The sequence below is a fragment of the Drosophila melanogaster genome, chromosome 3R, assembly GCF_000001215.4.
Source record: "Drosophila melanogaster chromosome 3R".
NCBI lineage: Eukaryota > Metazoa > Arthropoda > Insecta > Diptera > Drosophilidae > Drosophila > Drosophila melanogaster.
The window spans coordinates 5076375-5090534 of NT_033777.3; the positions used below are offsets into that span (position 1 = coordinate 5076375).

The following is a 14160-nucleotide window of genomic DNA, read 5'->3' on the forward strand; positions in this document are numbered from 1 at the left end:
CAAAGAACAAGTTTGTGAAGTATCTACTAACTGGGGAATAGTCGTATAAGAATAGGAATGGTAGATTGAAGAGTGTTAGGTTATCACCTAAATATAAGTTTTTAGCTGTGTATCCCTAACACAACAGGCGACTAAGCAATGAAGATGGCATAGGCTTGAGCATGGGGCGGAGTGTTTGTGATGTGGATTGGATCGGTGCGTCTCAGTTGGGATCTGCTGGTTTCCAGGCCTCTAAGCTGCCCGCAGGCAGTCGGAAAAGGGAGAGGGCCGGCCATTACGTGGAATGCCTGGCCTGCAATCATTACTCATCCGATGCTCTAGGGTTTCCTCGCCTTCGACTATTGTCAATGGCAAAACGATGAACACACGGCCGGCAAACAAATGCATCGCAGCTAGCGGGGGGCAAACGGCAGATAGCAGATACAGCCGAGATACAGATACAGATGCAAACTACAAACTATGTGTATACATACATACACACACGTGAGAAAGTATCTCTAAGTATATGCCACAATTTATGGCTTCCTACACAGGCACAGTGTGGCCCCAAAAAAAAAAACAAATATGTATATGACATGTCACATGTCATAAATGCCTCAACCCCATGGACGCAGTTACAGCAAAAGCAACAGCAACACAAGCAGATACAAATACGAATACGAATACAGATACTTTTGTTGTTGCGCAGGCCATAAAAAGACACAAAAATCGACTGACACATCGCTCAATAAACATAAATTATAATTTATTTAACTTTTGCACTTTGTTTCATTTAACTCTCAATGCTCGTTTCCAATTCGAATGGGATTCGTTTGTTTATTATTTGTCTGCTTTGGTTTCGTCGGACTCATTTTATTCGGCGGAAATTCAATGAAAAATTCAAGGAAAAGCATTTTCAGCGCGCTGGCTCATTAAAAGACGCGCCACGCACAACTATTTGAAATATTTTAATTATTTTCCACTCGCCCTCACATGCGCCGCGTGTATTTGCGATTTCGTGGGCGTAGCAGGTTATTTCGAATTATTTTTTAAAGCGATTTTAATTGCCTCGCCTAAGACCACTTGACGTCTGTTTTGGGGAATGGGACCTATTTTCCACAACTGCTGCAACTCGCGCCCGGATGATTGCGAAAAGCACTCCAATGCAGTGTTGAGTTCAGACCGACTCGCTTGAATTATGAGCCCTGGAAATCCACATTTGAAATATGAGCCCCGTGAGTGGCTGATAGTGTGGCACAAACAGCCGGAGGGTGGGGAATAGCTGGGCCGAAGGCCGCGCAACAATGACAAATACGTGAGGTGATATTTCATGCCACCATCTCCATGGAGGGAAGTGTGTACCCGGGCGAAGTCCCCTGAAGTCACAGTTACAAACCCCCATGCCAGCAAAACGCACTCGAGTTTATTCAAGTTGCTCAAATTAATATTCAATTAATTTGCATATTTATTGTGTTCGGTTCAGTTGTTCTTTGGGTTTTTCTTACGCATGCAGCCCAGTATTATTATAATTCCTTTATATCCATAATATGCTACAAATTTATTCCACTCTACAGCTTTACATCGCAGTATTATATATTTATAAGTTGTTTTTCTTTTTTGGGTTCTCCATTCGATCTAAATAATTTACATGAACTGAAACGTTAATATCTATTAGAGGCTATGATGTGAGTTGTTTGGGTGCCTACAACATATCATAATTAATGCAAATGTTCAACTAGCGTTGTCTGTGCTGTGCAAAAAAAAAATGGCTCGTCATCTTGTTCGAGCTTGTAGTTGGATTTCGTACATTATTCAAAGTACGATGCGCAATAATTATGAATAAAACTACTATCACATTGAAACACACATATGTATGATACCTGCCGGGAAACAATAAAAGTCGCTCATTAAATATCTACACACGCAACGCGAAAACTGAGACAACTTAAGTCCGATCATAATGCCATGAAATTGTGCTCTAACTTAACAAATTTGCCTGGCTTGGAGAGTCGATGTCTTGGCAGTTGGGCAGATTATATCCTATGCTAACCATACTTGGCGGCGGTCAAAAGCAGCGGAAGTGCTGAGCGGATAATGGGGACTTCCAGTGAATTAAGTGGCAAGTAGTTGTGTTCACAGCAGAGTAAATATATTGTACATAGATCTAAATATGTGTGAAAACTGTTGTCCCTTCACATTCATAGGTAATCGGATTTTGCAGCTACGGCTAGCCACCCCATCCCCACCAAATATCGGATGGATTGCATATTTATTGTATTACGGTACATATTTAATTTGCTGATGGCCTAGATAGTGGTTACGCTGCGGTACAGGCGAATATGGTATGGTATGCTATATAGATCTTTGTATCAATTTGTTTAGCTGGCTAATTTCGCTTACTCGCTGGCTTTTGTTTTTGGATATCGATTTGTTTTTTGTAAGTCACAATACGGTTGGCTAATGCAAGTTTATGTACTTAGCGTAGTTAAATATATATTTGTATTCGTACGTGTGTGTGATGGCAGCTCGTTCCCCATTTATTTGGGTCCGTTCGTGTCTCGTCTGAGACCCAGTTTCGAGTGGAGTGAAGTTGAGTGGAGTTTAACTACCCAGACACGTCGAATGGCTTCTTCCCCCGAACCACTTGCCCCCTATATGTACAATCTGCGCCAACTCACGAGGCTTGCCATCTAATTCATAGCTTCAACTGTTACATTGTCTTTCGAGTTGGGTTTACCTAATAGTTTTCCTTATGTACCGCTCCTCCCGCCATGCACTTCCAATCATATCTGGCGCATGGAAATCAAGGCGGAACAGTGCGTTTCGAAATGAAATGAGAAGAAAATGAATAGTTTAATTACAGGGTATACAAAGTAGGATGGCCGATTGCTGTAGGGGCGTTTTACTTGGAGCTCGCAGCAATGGCCGGCCAGTAAAGCGGCCCTACAGCCTTGAAACACACTGTACCGAGGTGGCGCTGCACTTAGGCAGCTGTAAGCGTTAATGCTTTTAATTGTTTTCTGTGTGTGTAAGTGCTTTTGAGTTGTTTATCTTTAGATATTTTGCGCTAGCTAACTAGTTTTACACGTTGTCATGTTTGCTTGTCGCTTGGCCAAGTCTAAAGTTTGTAGTTCAAGTTGGCTTTCGTGTTTTATAGGCTTAATGCCGCTTGAAAGCCATTTGACCTTCCTCTCTGTTGCCAACTGCCTCCTCCTCCTGCTCCCTTGGCCAGTTCGAAGGCGGCCAAGTGATTTGGTTGCGGCTCGCAATGACTTTTTAGCTACTTCTGGGCCAGCCAAAAGCTTTTACAATTGCGCTAAAATGGAGGTTTAGGCGGGATTATGTGAGCCCCAGGCCAAATGCCTATCGCCTATACGCGTAATATGGAATTAGAAATCAATGACAAATCGCTTTTGACATCATCGAGTCCGCTGACTCAGCGCAATTCAGCTAAAGTCTACCACCGACTAAGCGGGGATGGAAAGATTCGAAATTCCCATTTTGTGAGCTTAATTATTTATAGTTTGGTAAGCTGTTTTTGGGCTTGGCATTTGCATATTTCCGCGCACAATAATTCGTATAATTTCGTATTTGGCTTGTAGAGTCGTCAGCACGCAGGGGGAAGTGGAGAGAGCGGGTCAATTAAGTGCCATTAATTTGCCTTTTTAATTAATATTTTATTTTTTAATTTATTTAAAGCCGCTGCTCAAATCCCGCCGTCTATTTCACTCCGCGCTGCGCATTCATTCATGCATATGAATAATGCTAATTAGTTACAGCTACCGCCTGACAATTTAATACATACGTATATTTGCATTCGTTTTTATCTGATCTGTTATATTTTTAATTAAAGCTTATTAATACTGTCGCTGGCGAACCTCCCCAACTCCCTTCTTGCGCCCCATCATTTGACATAAATAGGTATGTATGCATATACATATATTTACTTTTACACTTAAATTATGACTGTAGCTATCAGCGCGCTGGGAAACAGGCATGATAATTACCGAAAGCCTAGAAAATATTTAAATGACTTTTTTTTCTGTATTTCCCTCCTCTTTCTGCTTGTGCCCGCTAAAAATGTTTTAATTATGTCAGAAATGATGTAGCGCGCTTGGCAGCAGATTGAGTTTGACCCAAAAAAGCGGCATAAAAACGCGATGACGACAAAACCGGTTGCCCGGCTCTGAAATCGGAGTCCGGGGTCTCCGAAGCATCTGAGGTCTGAAGTCTGGGAGTGGAGTGGTGTGGAGTGGAGTGGTGTGGAGTCTCCTCCATTCTATCAGCTTTATGACCAGCCTCAACGCGAGTGTCCTCCGCTTTTTCCACTTTTTTTTTGCTTCTTTTGTGGCTGCCACTTAGCCGCCTGCCACGCCCATCAGCGCCCCCGCCCACGACCCAGACAATGTTTGGTTAGACAGCTTCCGACGCTGAGTTTCTGCCCCGAATTATTTTATATTTATTTTCGGCGCTTGACAACCGTCGACGCCGCTACCACTTGGTTTTGGGTTACTCTTTTTATGCCCGGCGCGGACTTCGTTTGATGCGCTTTGCGTCATTTTGGTTCGAGCAGTTTGGTTACTTTTGTGTAGCAGTACGAGTGGAATTTAAAAGTAAACCACTCTTGCAACTGGGTGCTTCTGTTTTTCATGCCTTTTATTTGCATGTTTTTCTTCCGCCGATTCGGTTTGGGTTTATTTATCCGTTGATGACTTTTAAATGGCAGCTGTTTCCCGCCCGTCGGCAAAAAAAAAGAAAAAAAAACACTACCAAATGAAGTCAATTAAAGGAGAAAACCTTTTAGTTGACCTATCCCGCTCCAAAAGGCCTGCATTCAGTCGGACTAAGCGGCTAATCGAATATGGACATGGAACTCGCGTTTCACAGCGCCGAGTCAATTGAGTCACCTGCTAACTCTTAAGTGGTATTCATTCGAATTGTTTTTTAAGCTCTAATTAAATCTGTATGTGGGAATTGCTGATAGGGAAATCGAGGCTCCCGACTATAACCATCCATTTGCGAGTTAAAGTGTTCCTTCGTAATTATATTATGCAATGGCAATTAAGTATGCTCCTATTATTCCAATCTCAAATTGTACCCATTTGCTACATTGTCTTGGACGTAGTCCGAATTTGTTGAAAAACTAACTGGGGAATCTAGGCGGGTACCACAATCCCTGCAGTAAGATAATCCACAAAAAAAAAAAAAAAAAAAAAAAACCACAAAACTAACAGCCCTCGAAGTAACCACTTGATCACTGAGCTCATTTTCAGACATGGGGAAATTTGTCGAGTAACGAAAGCACTCTAGTTTGGAACTCGAGGGACTGGCCATTATCTGCGATGCCCACACATGGAACAGTAATCACATCAGATACGAGTGTGAATCCAAAGTGCAGCTTAGTAATCCCAGACGAGACGAGACGATCCGAGCTGAGCGGCACCTGCCTAACGCGGCAACGGGGCGGATGAGTGACGACAATGGCGATGACCTCGCATTCGAATTGGGGCGGTGGGGCGGTGGGTTACAGGGGCCATCACTCACCCAGCCGCATGCAAATGGCCCCAGCAGCTGATAGTTGATTGCTCAAACGAAATGAAAACAAACAACCGACGCTTTCAGCTGGAGCTGGATCCGATCTCCAGTATATTTTAATTACACTTGTGTGAATGCCGCCGGCGGCAATTGAAATATTTTTCCGTCTCTAATCTACGACCAATTTAATATGAATTGAATAAGTGAATAGATGAATCCCGCGGAGAGTGCGGCACCATTCAGGAAGCAGTGGCTTGTTTAGATTGGGCGTGCAAGCGGGACTACTATATATGGAAAGTGCCCAGTGGAGAGTGATTTCTAAGGTTTCTTGCAACAGATGCTGTTGAATGGGCTTCCACGAAGGATGGAGAAATACAAATGTGCTCTAAATCAGATTCATTTATGTGTTAAATGCAATTCACAGCAGATGAATAAAAGTCAAGCTCCCCTAAATAATGTTTTTCCTAATGAAATGACTTGTATGTTGAATAAGTTATGGATTAATATGTGGTCTGGCCATTTCTTCGACTAACCGATGCGTCTAAACTGGTCCCACAAATTCCTGCAATGGTTCCGTCGTTCTGCAATTGGACTAAAGTCTTTTCTTTCTTGAATCTCGAGTGGATTGCGACCGCATGGTCGTGGAGTAGAGTCGGACTTGTTTGGATGTAGGGCAGCCTAAAGCGGACAGATGAGTCAGTGCCGGTCCCCCGGCAGCGGATGTCGTTCATTTCAGTTGAAAACTCTTTTTTGGCTTAATTAATTCGACGATTGGCTTAATGGCGCGCTGAATCCTCAGCGGGTTTTCCTGCCCATGCATAAATTACTCAGCTATTTGCTTTCCGGAACCCAGCAACTCCCATGGAACCGCGCCAATCGCCTCGACATGCAATCAGTAATGAAAGCACACACTTTCCCGAGGGACCTTGGGGGCGAGCAAAAACAATTTCAGCTGATAACATCTCGCGTTTCCTGGCCACTCGAAACCATTAGATTTTGCTGCGTTTTCACCTCGCAACAAAGACCAAAATTAGAGCCGTAAGCACTGAAGGCAAAGGCAGTTCGGTTATATCACTGTAACGAATGAACTTCGAGAATGCTGGTCTTTGAAAGGTAAGTACAGTGAGGCCGCTGGTGGCGTGAACAAGAACGTATTTAAACTTCTAATCGAAAACAAAGGCGTAAAAGCGAAATAACCGACGTCGTGGAACACATATATGTACATAGAGTGGAAATCAACATCTCTCGATATCGTAGTGTGTTGCCAGATTTAGTCCTTCAACAGCTGGCTCAAATACATTAAATAGTATATAAGTATCTAAGTATAAGATATTAATAGTGAAATTTCAAGAGACGTCCTCATGTCTAGCCATAAATCGGAGCCCTGTAAGTTTTCGAAATTCGTCTCAGCTCAACGGTTTGCCATTAGCGAGGGACCCCTGTGCTGTGCGCCGAGGTCACCCCAACCCGCTGCCCGGTCCTCCATCAATGACAATAATCAATCACGGCTCACCGCAGAGGAGGAGGCCATGAGGCGGAGCAGAATGAGGAAACAAAGGGAGCGAAGATGAAAATCGAATCAAGGCGAACAGAAAGAGGAGTTAGTCGGTCGGTGGTGGTGGGAAGTGTGAAAAGTTGGCCACAAAAGCCGACGGCAAGGGGAGTTTTCCTTGCCGCGGCCAAATCACTTGAACTATGCTTTTCTTGCTCGCTACGTTAATTGAAAACACAATTTACTTAATTTTTGCATATCTCGCTTCAAATTACGTTGCATAATTTTGAATAATTTTTATTCGTATTTTTTGTGTTGCTTTTTTCTGCTTTACTCTTCTCTCTCCATCGTTTGGTAATAATTTTCCTTTCATATTTTCGTATTCTTTCGGTAAATGGTTGTTGTAACATTTTGCTGATTTGTAATTAAATATGCGTATGTGTAACTTTTAGCAATTGTTTTGTTTAATGTTGCTGCCGTTGTTGTTGTTGTTGCAGTTCTTGTTTTTGCCGTTGTTGCAGTTGTTATTGTTTATGTGGTTGGCTTACACAGAGCGGTTGCTGTTGTTTCTTGTTGGTTGTTTAATTTAAATTAAATTAATTACTAAAATTATTTTATAACAAATATCACTACAATAGTTTGCATTTTTTTTTTTTGTTGTTGTTTGTTTTTGTATCGTTTATCAATTACTACCATTACTAAAAGAAAAAAAGATCGCTCATTTCCTCTTTTCTCACCGTCGGACAACAATTTCTCATAGCAGCTAGACAGAATTTTGTTTCATCTCTTAATATTTTTAGAGTTAATTACTTTTGATTCTAAAAGCTTTGATGGGTGTGTATATATAGTACTGTTTTAGGGGAGGATCTATTAATTATTCCTTGAGGCGGCTATTTCATCGACGCGTACTTGGTAGGCGCCTGTCTCATGTGTTGCAAGTTGCTGTTGCTGCTGCTGATGTTGCCGTTGTCCTGGTTGCTGCTGGTGCTGCATCACACGTTGTAGCAGGAGATCTGCGGCAGGTGCTGGAATGTGGGCGTGGCCGCCACCGCCGTGGCCGCCGAACTGAACGGCACAAACGAGGTCTGGCCGGCGGCAGCGGCGGCGGCTGCCAAGTTGAGCGAGGCGGCCGCCGCGTACGGGTGCATCCGCTGGGACCGCAAGTACTGGCGGTACTTTCCGCTCAACTTGTCGGTGGCCGTGTTCACTGCTCCCGTCGCCCCCGCACCACTCACCGCCCCGCCTCCGCCCACCGACGCCGACCCGCCCGAGGCCGCTCCGGCGGTGGGCGTGGCCGAGTAGAGGCGCATGGGATTGGTGTCAGGGCCGGCCTGATAATTGCTAGGAACTGTGGCCATCGGCGAGCGGTCCATCAGCATGGACGTCGCGTCCCACGGCGGCGGAGGCAGGCAGTGTTGCTGTTGCTGCTGTGGCTGCTGCTGCTGCACCTGCGACTGTTGCAGCTTCCCCGAGGCGACCGCCGTCTGTCCGTAGCTGCCGGAGATCATGGCGTCCCGCTTCCCGCCCCCTGCTCCGCCGCCACTACCCTTGGCCGCGTAGTGGCTGTGGGGATGCAGCATGTGGTGCGGCGTGAGGGCGGTGCGGGCGGCCAGCGCAGCCAGTTGATCCCACTGGCCGGCGGCTGCGGCGGCTATCGAGGCCTGGGCCGCAGCTGCCGCCGCTGAGTTGGCTGCATGGCTCTGGCTCTGGCTCTGACTTTGGCTTTGGCGTTGGCTTTGGTTGCTGCTGGCACGTTGCTGCTGCTGCTGCTGCTGTTGCTGCTGCTGGTGCTGGCGGACCAGACTAGACTGTTGCTGGGGATAGTGGGCCTGCTGCGACATCTGCGACATCTGCTGGTGCTGTTGCCGCAGTTGCTGCTGTTGCTGTTGGTAGCGTTGCTGCTGTTGTTGCTGCTGCTGGGCGCTCGTAGCCGCCCGGGCTCCACGCCGCGCGGCACTACTGCTGGGCGCCGTGGCCACCGCCGCACCGCTTCCGCCTCCGCCCAGGGCCGCTCCGCTGCTCAGCGAGCTGCTGCTCACCGCCCGCGCGGTCGCATGCATGTTGTTCACGAACGGGCTGCGCCGCTGCGACTCCATCTTGCGGAAGTAGCACGGGTGGATCATCAGCAGGGGCTCCACTCTCTGGCCCGCCGGCGGCTTGGGCTGGTTGGGCAGCTCGTACTCCACGCTGCAGTCCACGTGCAGCGGGATGCTGTAGTCCTTCTGCGGCGATGGAGCGGGGGCTGCGTTGCTGTTGCTGCTGGCAGTCTGCTGCTGCTGCTGCTGCTGTTGCTGCTGTTGTTGCTGTTGTTGTTGTTGTCTGCTGTTGGCAACCGCGGCGGCGACCTGCGTTTGGGTCGCCGCCGCATGGCTGTGGCGCGAGTTGCTGCTGCTGCTGGTGTTGGCGGGCTGGTGGTGATGGCGGTGGTGTTGCTGCTGCTGCTGCTGTTGCAGCAACTGCTGCTGGTGGGCAGCCACGGCGGCGTGGTACATGTGTTGCTGCTGCTGCTGGTGATGATGCTGCTGCTGCGTCTGGCTGTGCTGCTGCTGTTGCTGCTGCTGTTGCTGCTGCAGGGCGGACAGGGCCGACATGCCGTGCGACAGGGACGACATGTCGTAGTTGGCATAACAGGCGGCCATCGTCATTGCTGTATTCAGGGGATCTTTTAGCTTTTGCTCTCGTTTCGGTAACACAGAATTCGCTTTTGGTTTGCTTATTTACTTAGATTTAGATTTTTATCATTTTGCGGATGTTTTTCGCTTTCTTCACTTTCGAAAAAATTCACTTTTGTGGTTTTATTGGCACTGGTAATCCAAAAAGAGCGGCTAACGGTAAATTTGCCGCTGCAGGTAATCCGTGAGTTGGTTGTTGCTTTTGTTTTTGTGTTTTGAGATAGGAGGAACCTTAATCCATATGTGTGTTTGCTTTGCTTTGGAATTCGCTTTAACCCGTATAATATTAGCTGCTGTTCGCGTGTTTAACTTTGTTTCGTTACGTTTATTGTATATTTATTAGCGTTTTAGTCAGTCTTTGTTTGGTTTTACATAAATGCAGCGAACAGTTGGAGCTGCTGGGTGAGTGTGAGTGCGAGTGGGTGCGCGTGTCGGGGTGAGTGAACAATCCACGTGTGTTTTCAGTCTTTTTGCCCGTTTTTGCTGGCTAACTTAACCGTTGCTTTTTAGCTACTCCTTGTCTTCTTTCCATTCGGTTATGCTCTGTTCTGTTCTTTTCTCGCGGGGGTGAGTTCGCGGAGTAGGTAACTTGTTAGTTCTATGCGCAATAGAACTGCCGAACGAACGTCTCATCCACTCCGAAGAAAAACGCGATCTGAATTGTAGTTTCTGCTTTGTAGTTTTGCTGCCGCCGCTTGCTTCTCTGCCGCGGTCTCTGCCGACGTTTGTAAGCGCAGCGAGTATGCTGAATACGGAGCGCGCACGAAAAACAGCTGTTGGCTAGACGCCTACGCCTGTGTGTAGGCTTTGCTTTTATTGTTTTTGTTGATTGTCTGCCGATTTACTTATTTTTCGTATCACAATTGGCTGCGTTGCGTTTGTTTTTGGGTTTTAACTGCGTGTTCACCTTCGACGCGACGTTGAATCTTCTTAACTCTCTTCTTCGTTAATTACGTGCCACAGACCACGCTTTATCTCCTCCTATGTCCGCACGAATCGAGCTCTTTGAAGCGACTGACTCGAAACGTCGTCTTCGCTCCATTCTGCCGACGCCTACCTGCTGTTCGGCACAGCTGATGTTCCGTGACGTATTCAGCACACACACAGTCGCAGGAGACGAGCGCAGAGTTATTGTTATTGTTGCTTTCCTATATAAATTGCATTCAATGGCCGCTCTCTCTCCCTCTCTGTGACCGCTCTCTCTGTGCCTGCGTGTGTGTGTGTGGTATACATTCAGCCATGTTACTACACGGCGGCCATCTTTACAACTGCTTTGGTCGAGACAGAGAGAGACAAAGAGGCGAGAAAAGAGCGAGAGAGCGCACATTATTTTGTAATACGATGTCTTTAACCGTTTTAGTGCTTTAATTTTTTACGGCAAACGCATTTTTGGGAGCAGCTTTATGGGGTCGTAAAAGCAGATGGGTTCTAAAGGGGTTAACGGCGAGTTGAGAGCTAATTGAGCCGCACTAAAAACGGGGAGTTGAATGAATCTATCAGCATCACCTGGTTAAAATGGGAATGGGTTATTTTTACTTATGTATTTCTGAGCACTTTGGTACACCCCTAAAACTTAAAACCCATATAATATCAACATAAGCAGTGTGATCTCCACACAACTGCCTAAAAATCCTCTGCGACGCAACTTCGAACACACCTACGTAGTTCCTTAATATAAGAATACAACAAATACCCCAAGAACCTCTCCGGTTTTGGAATACGAAAGCTAAACTGCGCACTGAGAGACTTTCTGCAGACCAAAAAAGGAAAACAAATTGCAAAAACTCAAACAGACAGCGATATTAAACATTTCTGTACTAAAAAATGGGCAATTTAAGTCAGGAAAGGGCACTGTCTCGCTCGCACACACACAGCGAGAGAGCGAGAGAGAGTGAGAAAACGGCTGGGAATTACACACATTGTAATAAATAAGGAAGGTCGTTGCCATAGCAGCCGCCGTTGGCGTCGTTTTTTTCCCCCCATTTTGTTGTTGCTGCAAGAGAGTGGCTCGCTCTGTGGGGCTCATTCAGCAACTGCTGATAACAAATCAGCTGTTTTGTTATTTGGGGAGGTGTGTCCGCGTGCGAGTGTGTTGGTGAGTCTGGCTGTCTCTCTTGGTACATATTTGTTTTTTTTTTTCTCAAAGCATATGTTTGTTGGAATCGCTGTTGCAGCTGTTGTTGTTGTGGGGCTGAAAGTTGTTGCTGTCAAGTTGCCATTGCATTTCAGTGTTGTTGCTATTCGATGTGCAAGTAAAATGAAAACCTATGTGGCGGATTTGCATTGAAGCATGTCTTTTAATCCAAAAAGTAAAACTAATGCTTCTTATTGTCTACTAAAAACTAATAATTCGTATTATGTGCTAATTATTCTAAGACTCTTAAGAAAGAACATGATTGGTGCATGTATACAAGTTAATGGATACTATTGTTTGATAGCCTTAATGATTTCCTGCTTTTCTACTGTTGTTGCCATGGTTTTGTTAATGAATTGTCTTCATTGCATCTGGGATTGTGGATGGTTTTTGGAGTCTGGTTTGGGTTAATATCGACACTATAGTGTTGTAGCTTTATGCCGACTTTTATGGTGCTGTCGCTGCTGCTTTTAAGCCTTTTCTTTATTGGTGCTTCCGCCGTATTATTTGTATGGGTTTTGGATCTGATGTAGCTGCCAGCTTTGCACTCGTGCGTCCCTTTGTGTGCTTATTTCTGCTCTGCTGTGCTGTTTTTTTGCAGCTTTTTTCTGCCTTTGGTTGCTTTCTGGATTGATGTTGCTGCCGTGATGTTGCTGCTTGCGTGCTTAATGACGAGTCGGCCGCATTACAGTTTGATTACGGGCCGCCAATTTGGAAATTACCGAACTGCTTGAATTAGCGGGCCAGTCGCTCTGCTGGAGAGCCTATGGCTCAACCCCAACCCAAGCGAACGGCCAGAACGAACAAAAACGGGCAGCAGGAAATTGGTCAAGAGGGGCAACAGACAAAACGACAACTGCCAAGACGACGACAATGCCTGAAGTGGTATAGAAAACTTCGAAATTAGAAATTCCAGACAGATAATGGTTTACTCATGTGGGGTTGGCTGAATGCAATAAAATGCGCCCTTTGTGTTTTCATAACTGGTCAAAATACTATTTATTTCCGCTGTATTGCACTGAACGTGCATCTTGCAGGTATAAGTTCAAGTAAGTTGCAAGTAGATTCTACTTGATAGGATCAGGTTATAGTTATCATAGTTTTCGCAGTCTCTTACTGCAAGCCATGGACAAAATGAGTTTCTTTGTATCGGGGCTACGATCGACTATCGAACTCGGAAGCAGTGAAATGTATAATTTGTATTATTTTAGGGCAGCTCTATGATAACATTCAGCATTCTTGTTTGTCCCCAGGACATTTTTTTGACCGTCTGTTTTGGGATCTGGCATTCACTCATTAAATCGGTCCAACCCACATTTCCTGTTTCTCTAATCTCTGTCATCGTCTCCTTTTATATTTGCCTGCTGCATCGCCCTGCTGCCCGGATTGCCTCCTTTTCTTCCCTTGTGGCATATCGAATCCATAACTCAACTGCCTTTCTCCTGCAGAAGTCCAAGTCACGGTCCTCCCGATCCGTTCTCCCCGGCCCAGTCGGCCTGTACGGTGAAACCTGTTTGCATTATTAAGTAACCGCTAGGCCGGCAACTGATCCCGACTGCGACCGGTTGCGCTGCATGGCTTCTTCCCAAGAAGACTGTGTTCTGTGTTTCGTCGCTTCTATTCCCCGACGTCTGCACGAAACTTTCGTTTTTTATACCCGCTACTCGCTGGGGGTTAGGGGTATACGCCACTCTACAAATTACACTTTGCCGAACAGTTCTTCGGTTTGGTTTTCAACCGGACCTAAATAAATCATAAATATATATGAATATCTCATTGAAATCCTAGTTTAGGTGCACTTACAGGCCAAATCTATGCTGTTTATATATATATATGTCACTATGATGCAAACGTTAAAAAAAACAAATGCTGTACATCGACAGAAACGCGCATGGAAATTGAAATATTTATAACGTGCTATTAGGTATTTGACAAAATCCTTTCTAAGACCCATGGATGAACCTTTTTGAGGCATCTGTGTGTAGGGTATCTCTTGATCGAGCGGAGCGATTAGGCAGCCCATTTCAGTGTGTCCCTCTTGCTCCTTCCGCTGCAGTTGGCTGTCTGTTTGTCTGGTCCGCTTGTTAATTCGAAATAAAAACAGGAAAATTTACTTTACAATCTGTGCTAAAATCGTAAATTTTTAGCCGGCTCAGGGGAGCGGCAGTTGCTGTTCCACGTCCAGTTTCGCAGGTAAGACGACGCTGCCGACGAGGCAGGCCAGGAGGCACGGCGCAGCCCGGCGAGGTAGGCTAATCCGCTTGGGCATGACAACGATGACTATTTGTTCTGGGCCCGGATCTCATGCCTCCCGCCCTCCCCTCCTCCTACGACCATCCTGTTCTGTT

At 45.9% G+C, this 14160-nt stretch overlaps 1 protein-coding gene across 5 annotated transcripts; it reads right to left on the reverse strand.

The window, feature by feature from the left end:
- Positions 1-1404: 1404 nt before the first annotated feature.
- Positions 1405-10698, reverse strand: corto. 5 transcript variants are annotated; one of them, NM_001259993.3, is made up of 1 exon: positions 1405-10698. In NM_001259993.3, exon 1 carries the CDS (start codon positions 9649-9651, stop codon positions 7999-8001), a length of 1653 nt encoding a protein of 550 aa, NP_001246922.1. In that variant the 5' UTR covers positions 9652-10698; the 3' UTR covers positions 1405-7998. The 5 variants fall into 5 exon arrangements, with proteins under 5 accessions (NP_001246922.1, NP_001246921.1, NP_001246923.1 ...); NM_001259992.2 differs by having other exon boundaries at positions 6802-10338; NM_001259994.2 differs by having other exon boundaries at positions 7347-10698.
- Between the last annotated feature and the right edge of the window lie 3462 nt (positions 10699-14160).

Bases quoted from the DNA above. Each gene is read 5' to 3' on its own strand.
- corto (NM_001259993.3), bottom strand. From the start codon at position 9,651: ATGACGATGGCCGCCTGTTATGCCAACTACGACATGTCGTCCCTGTCG.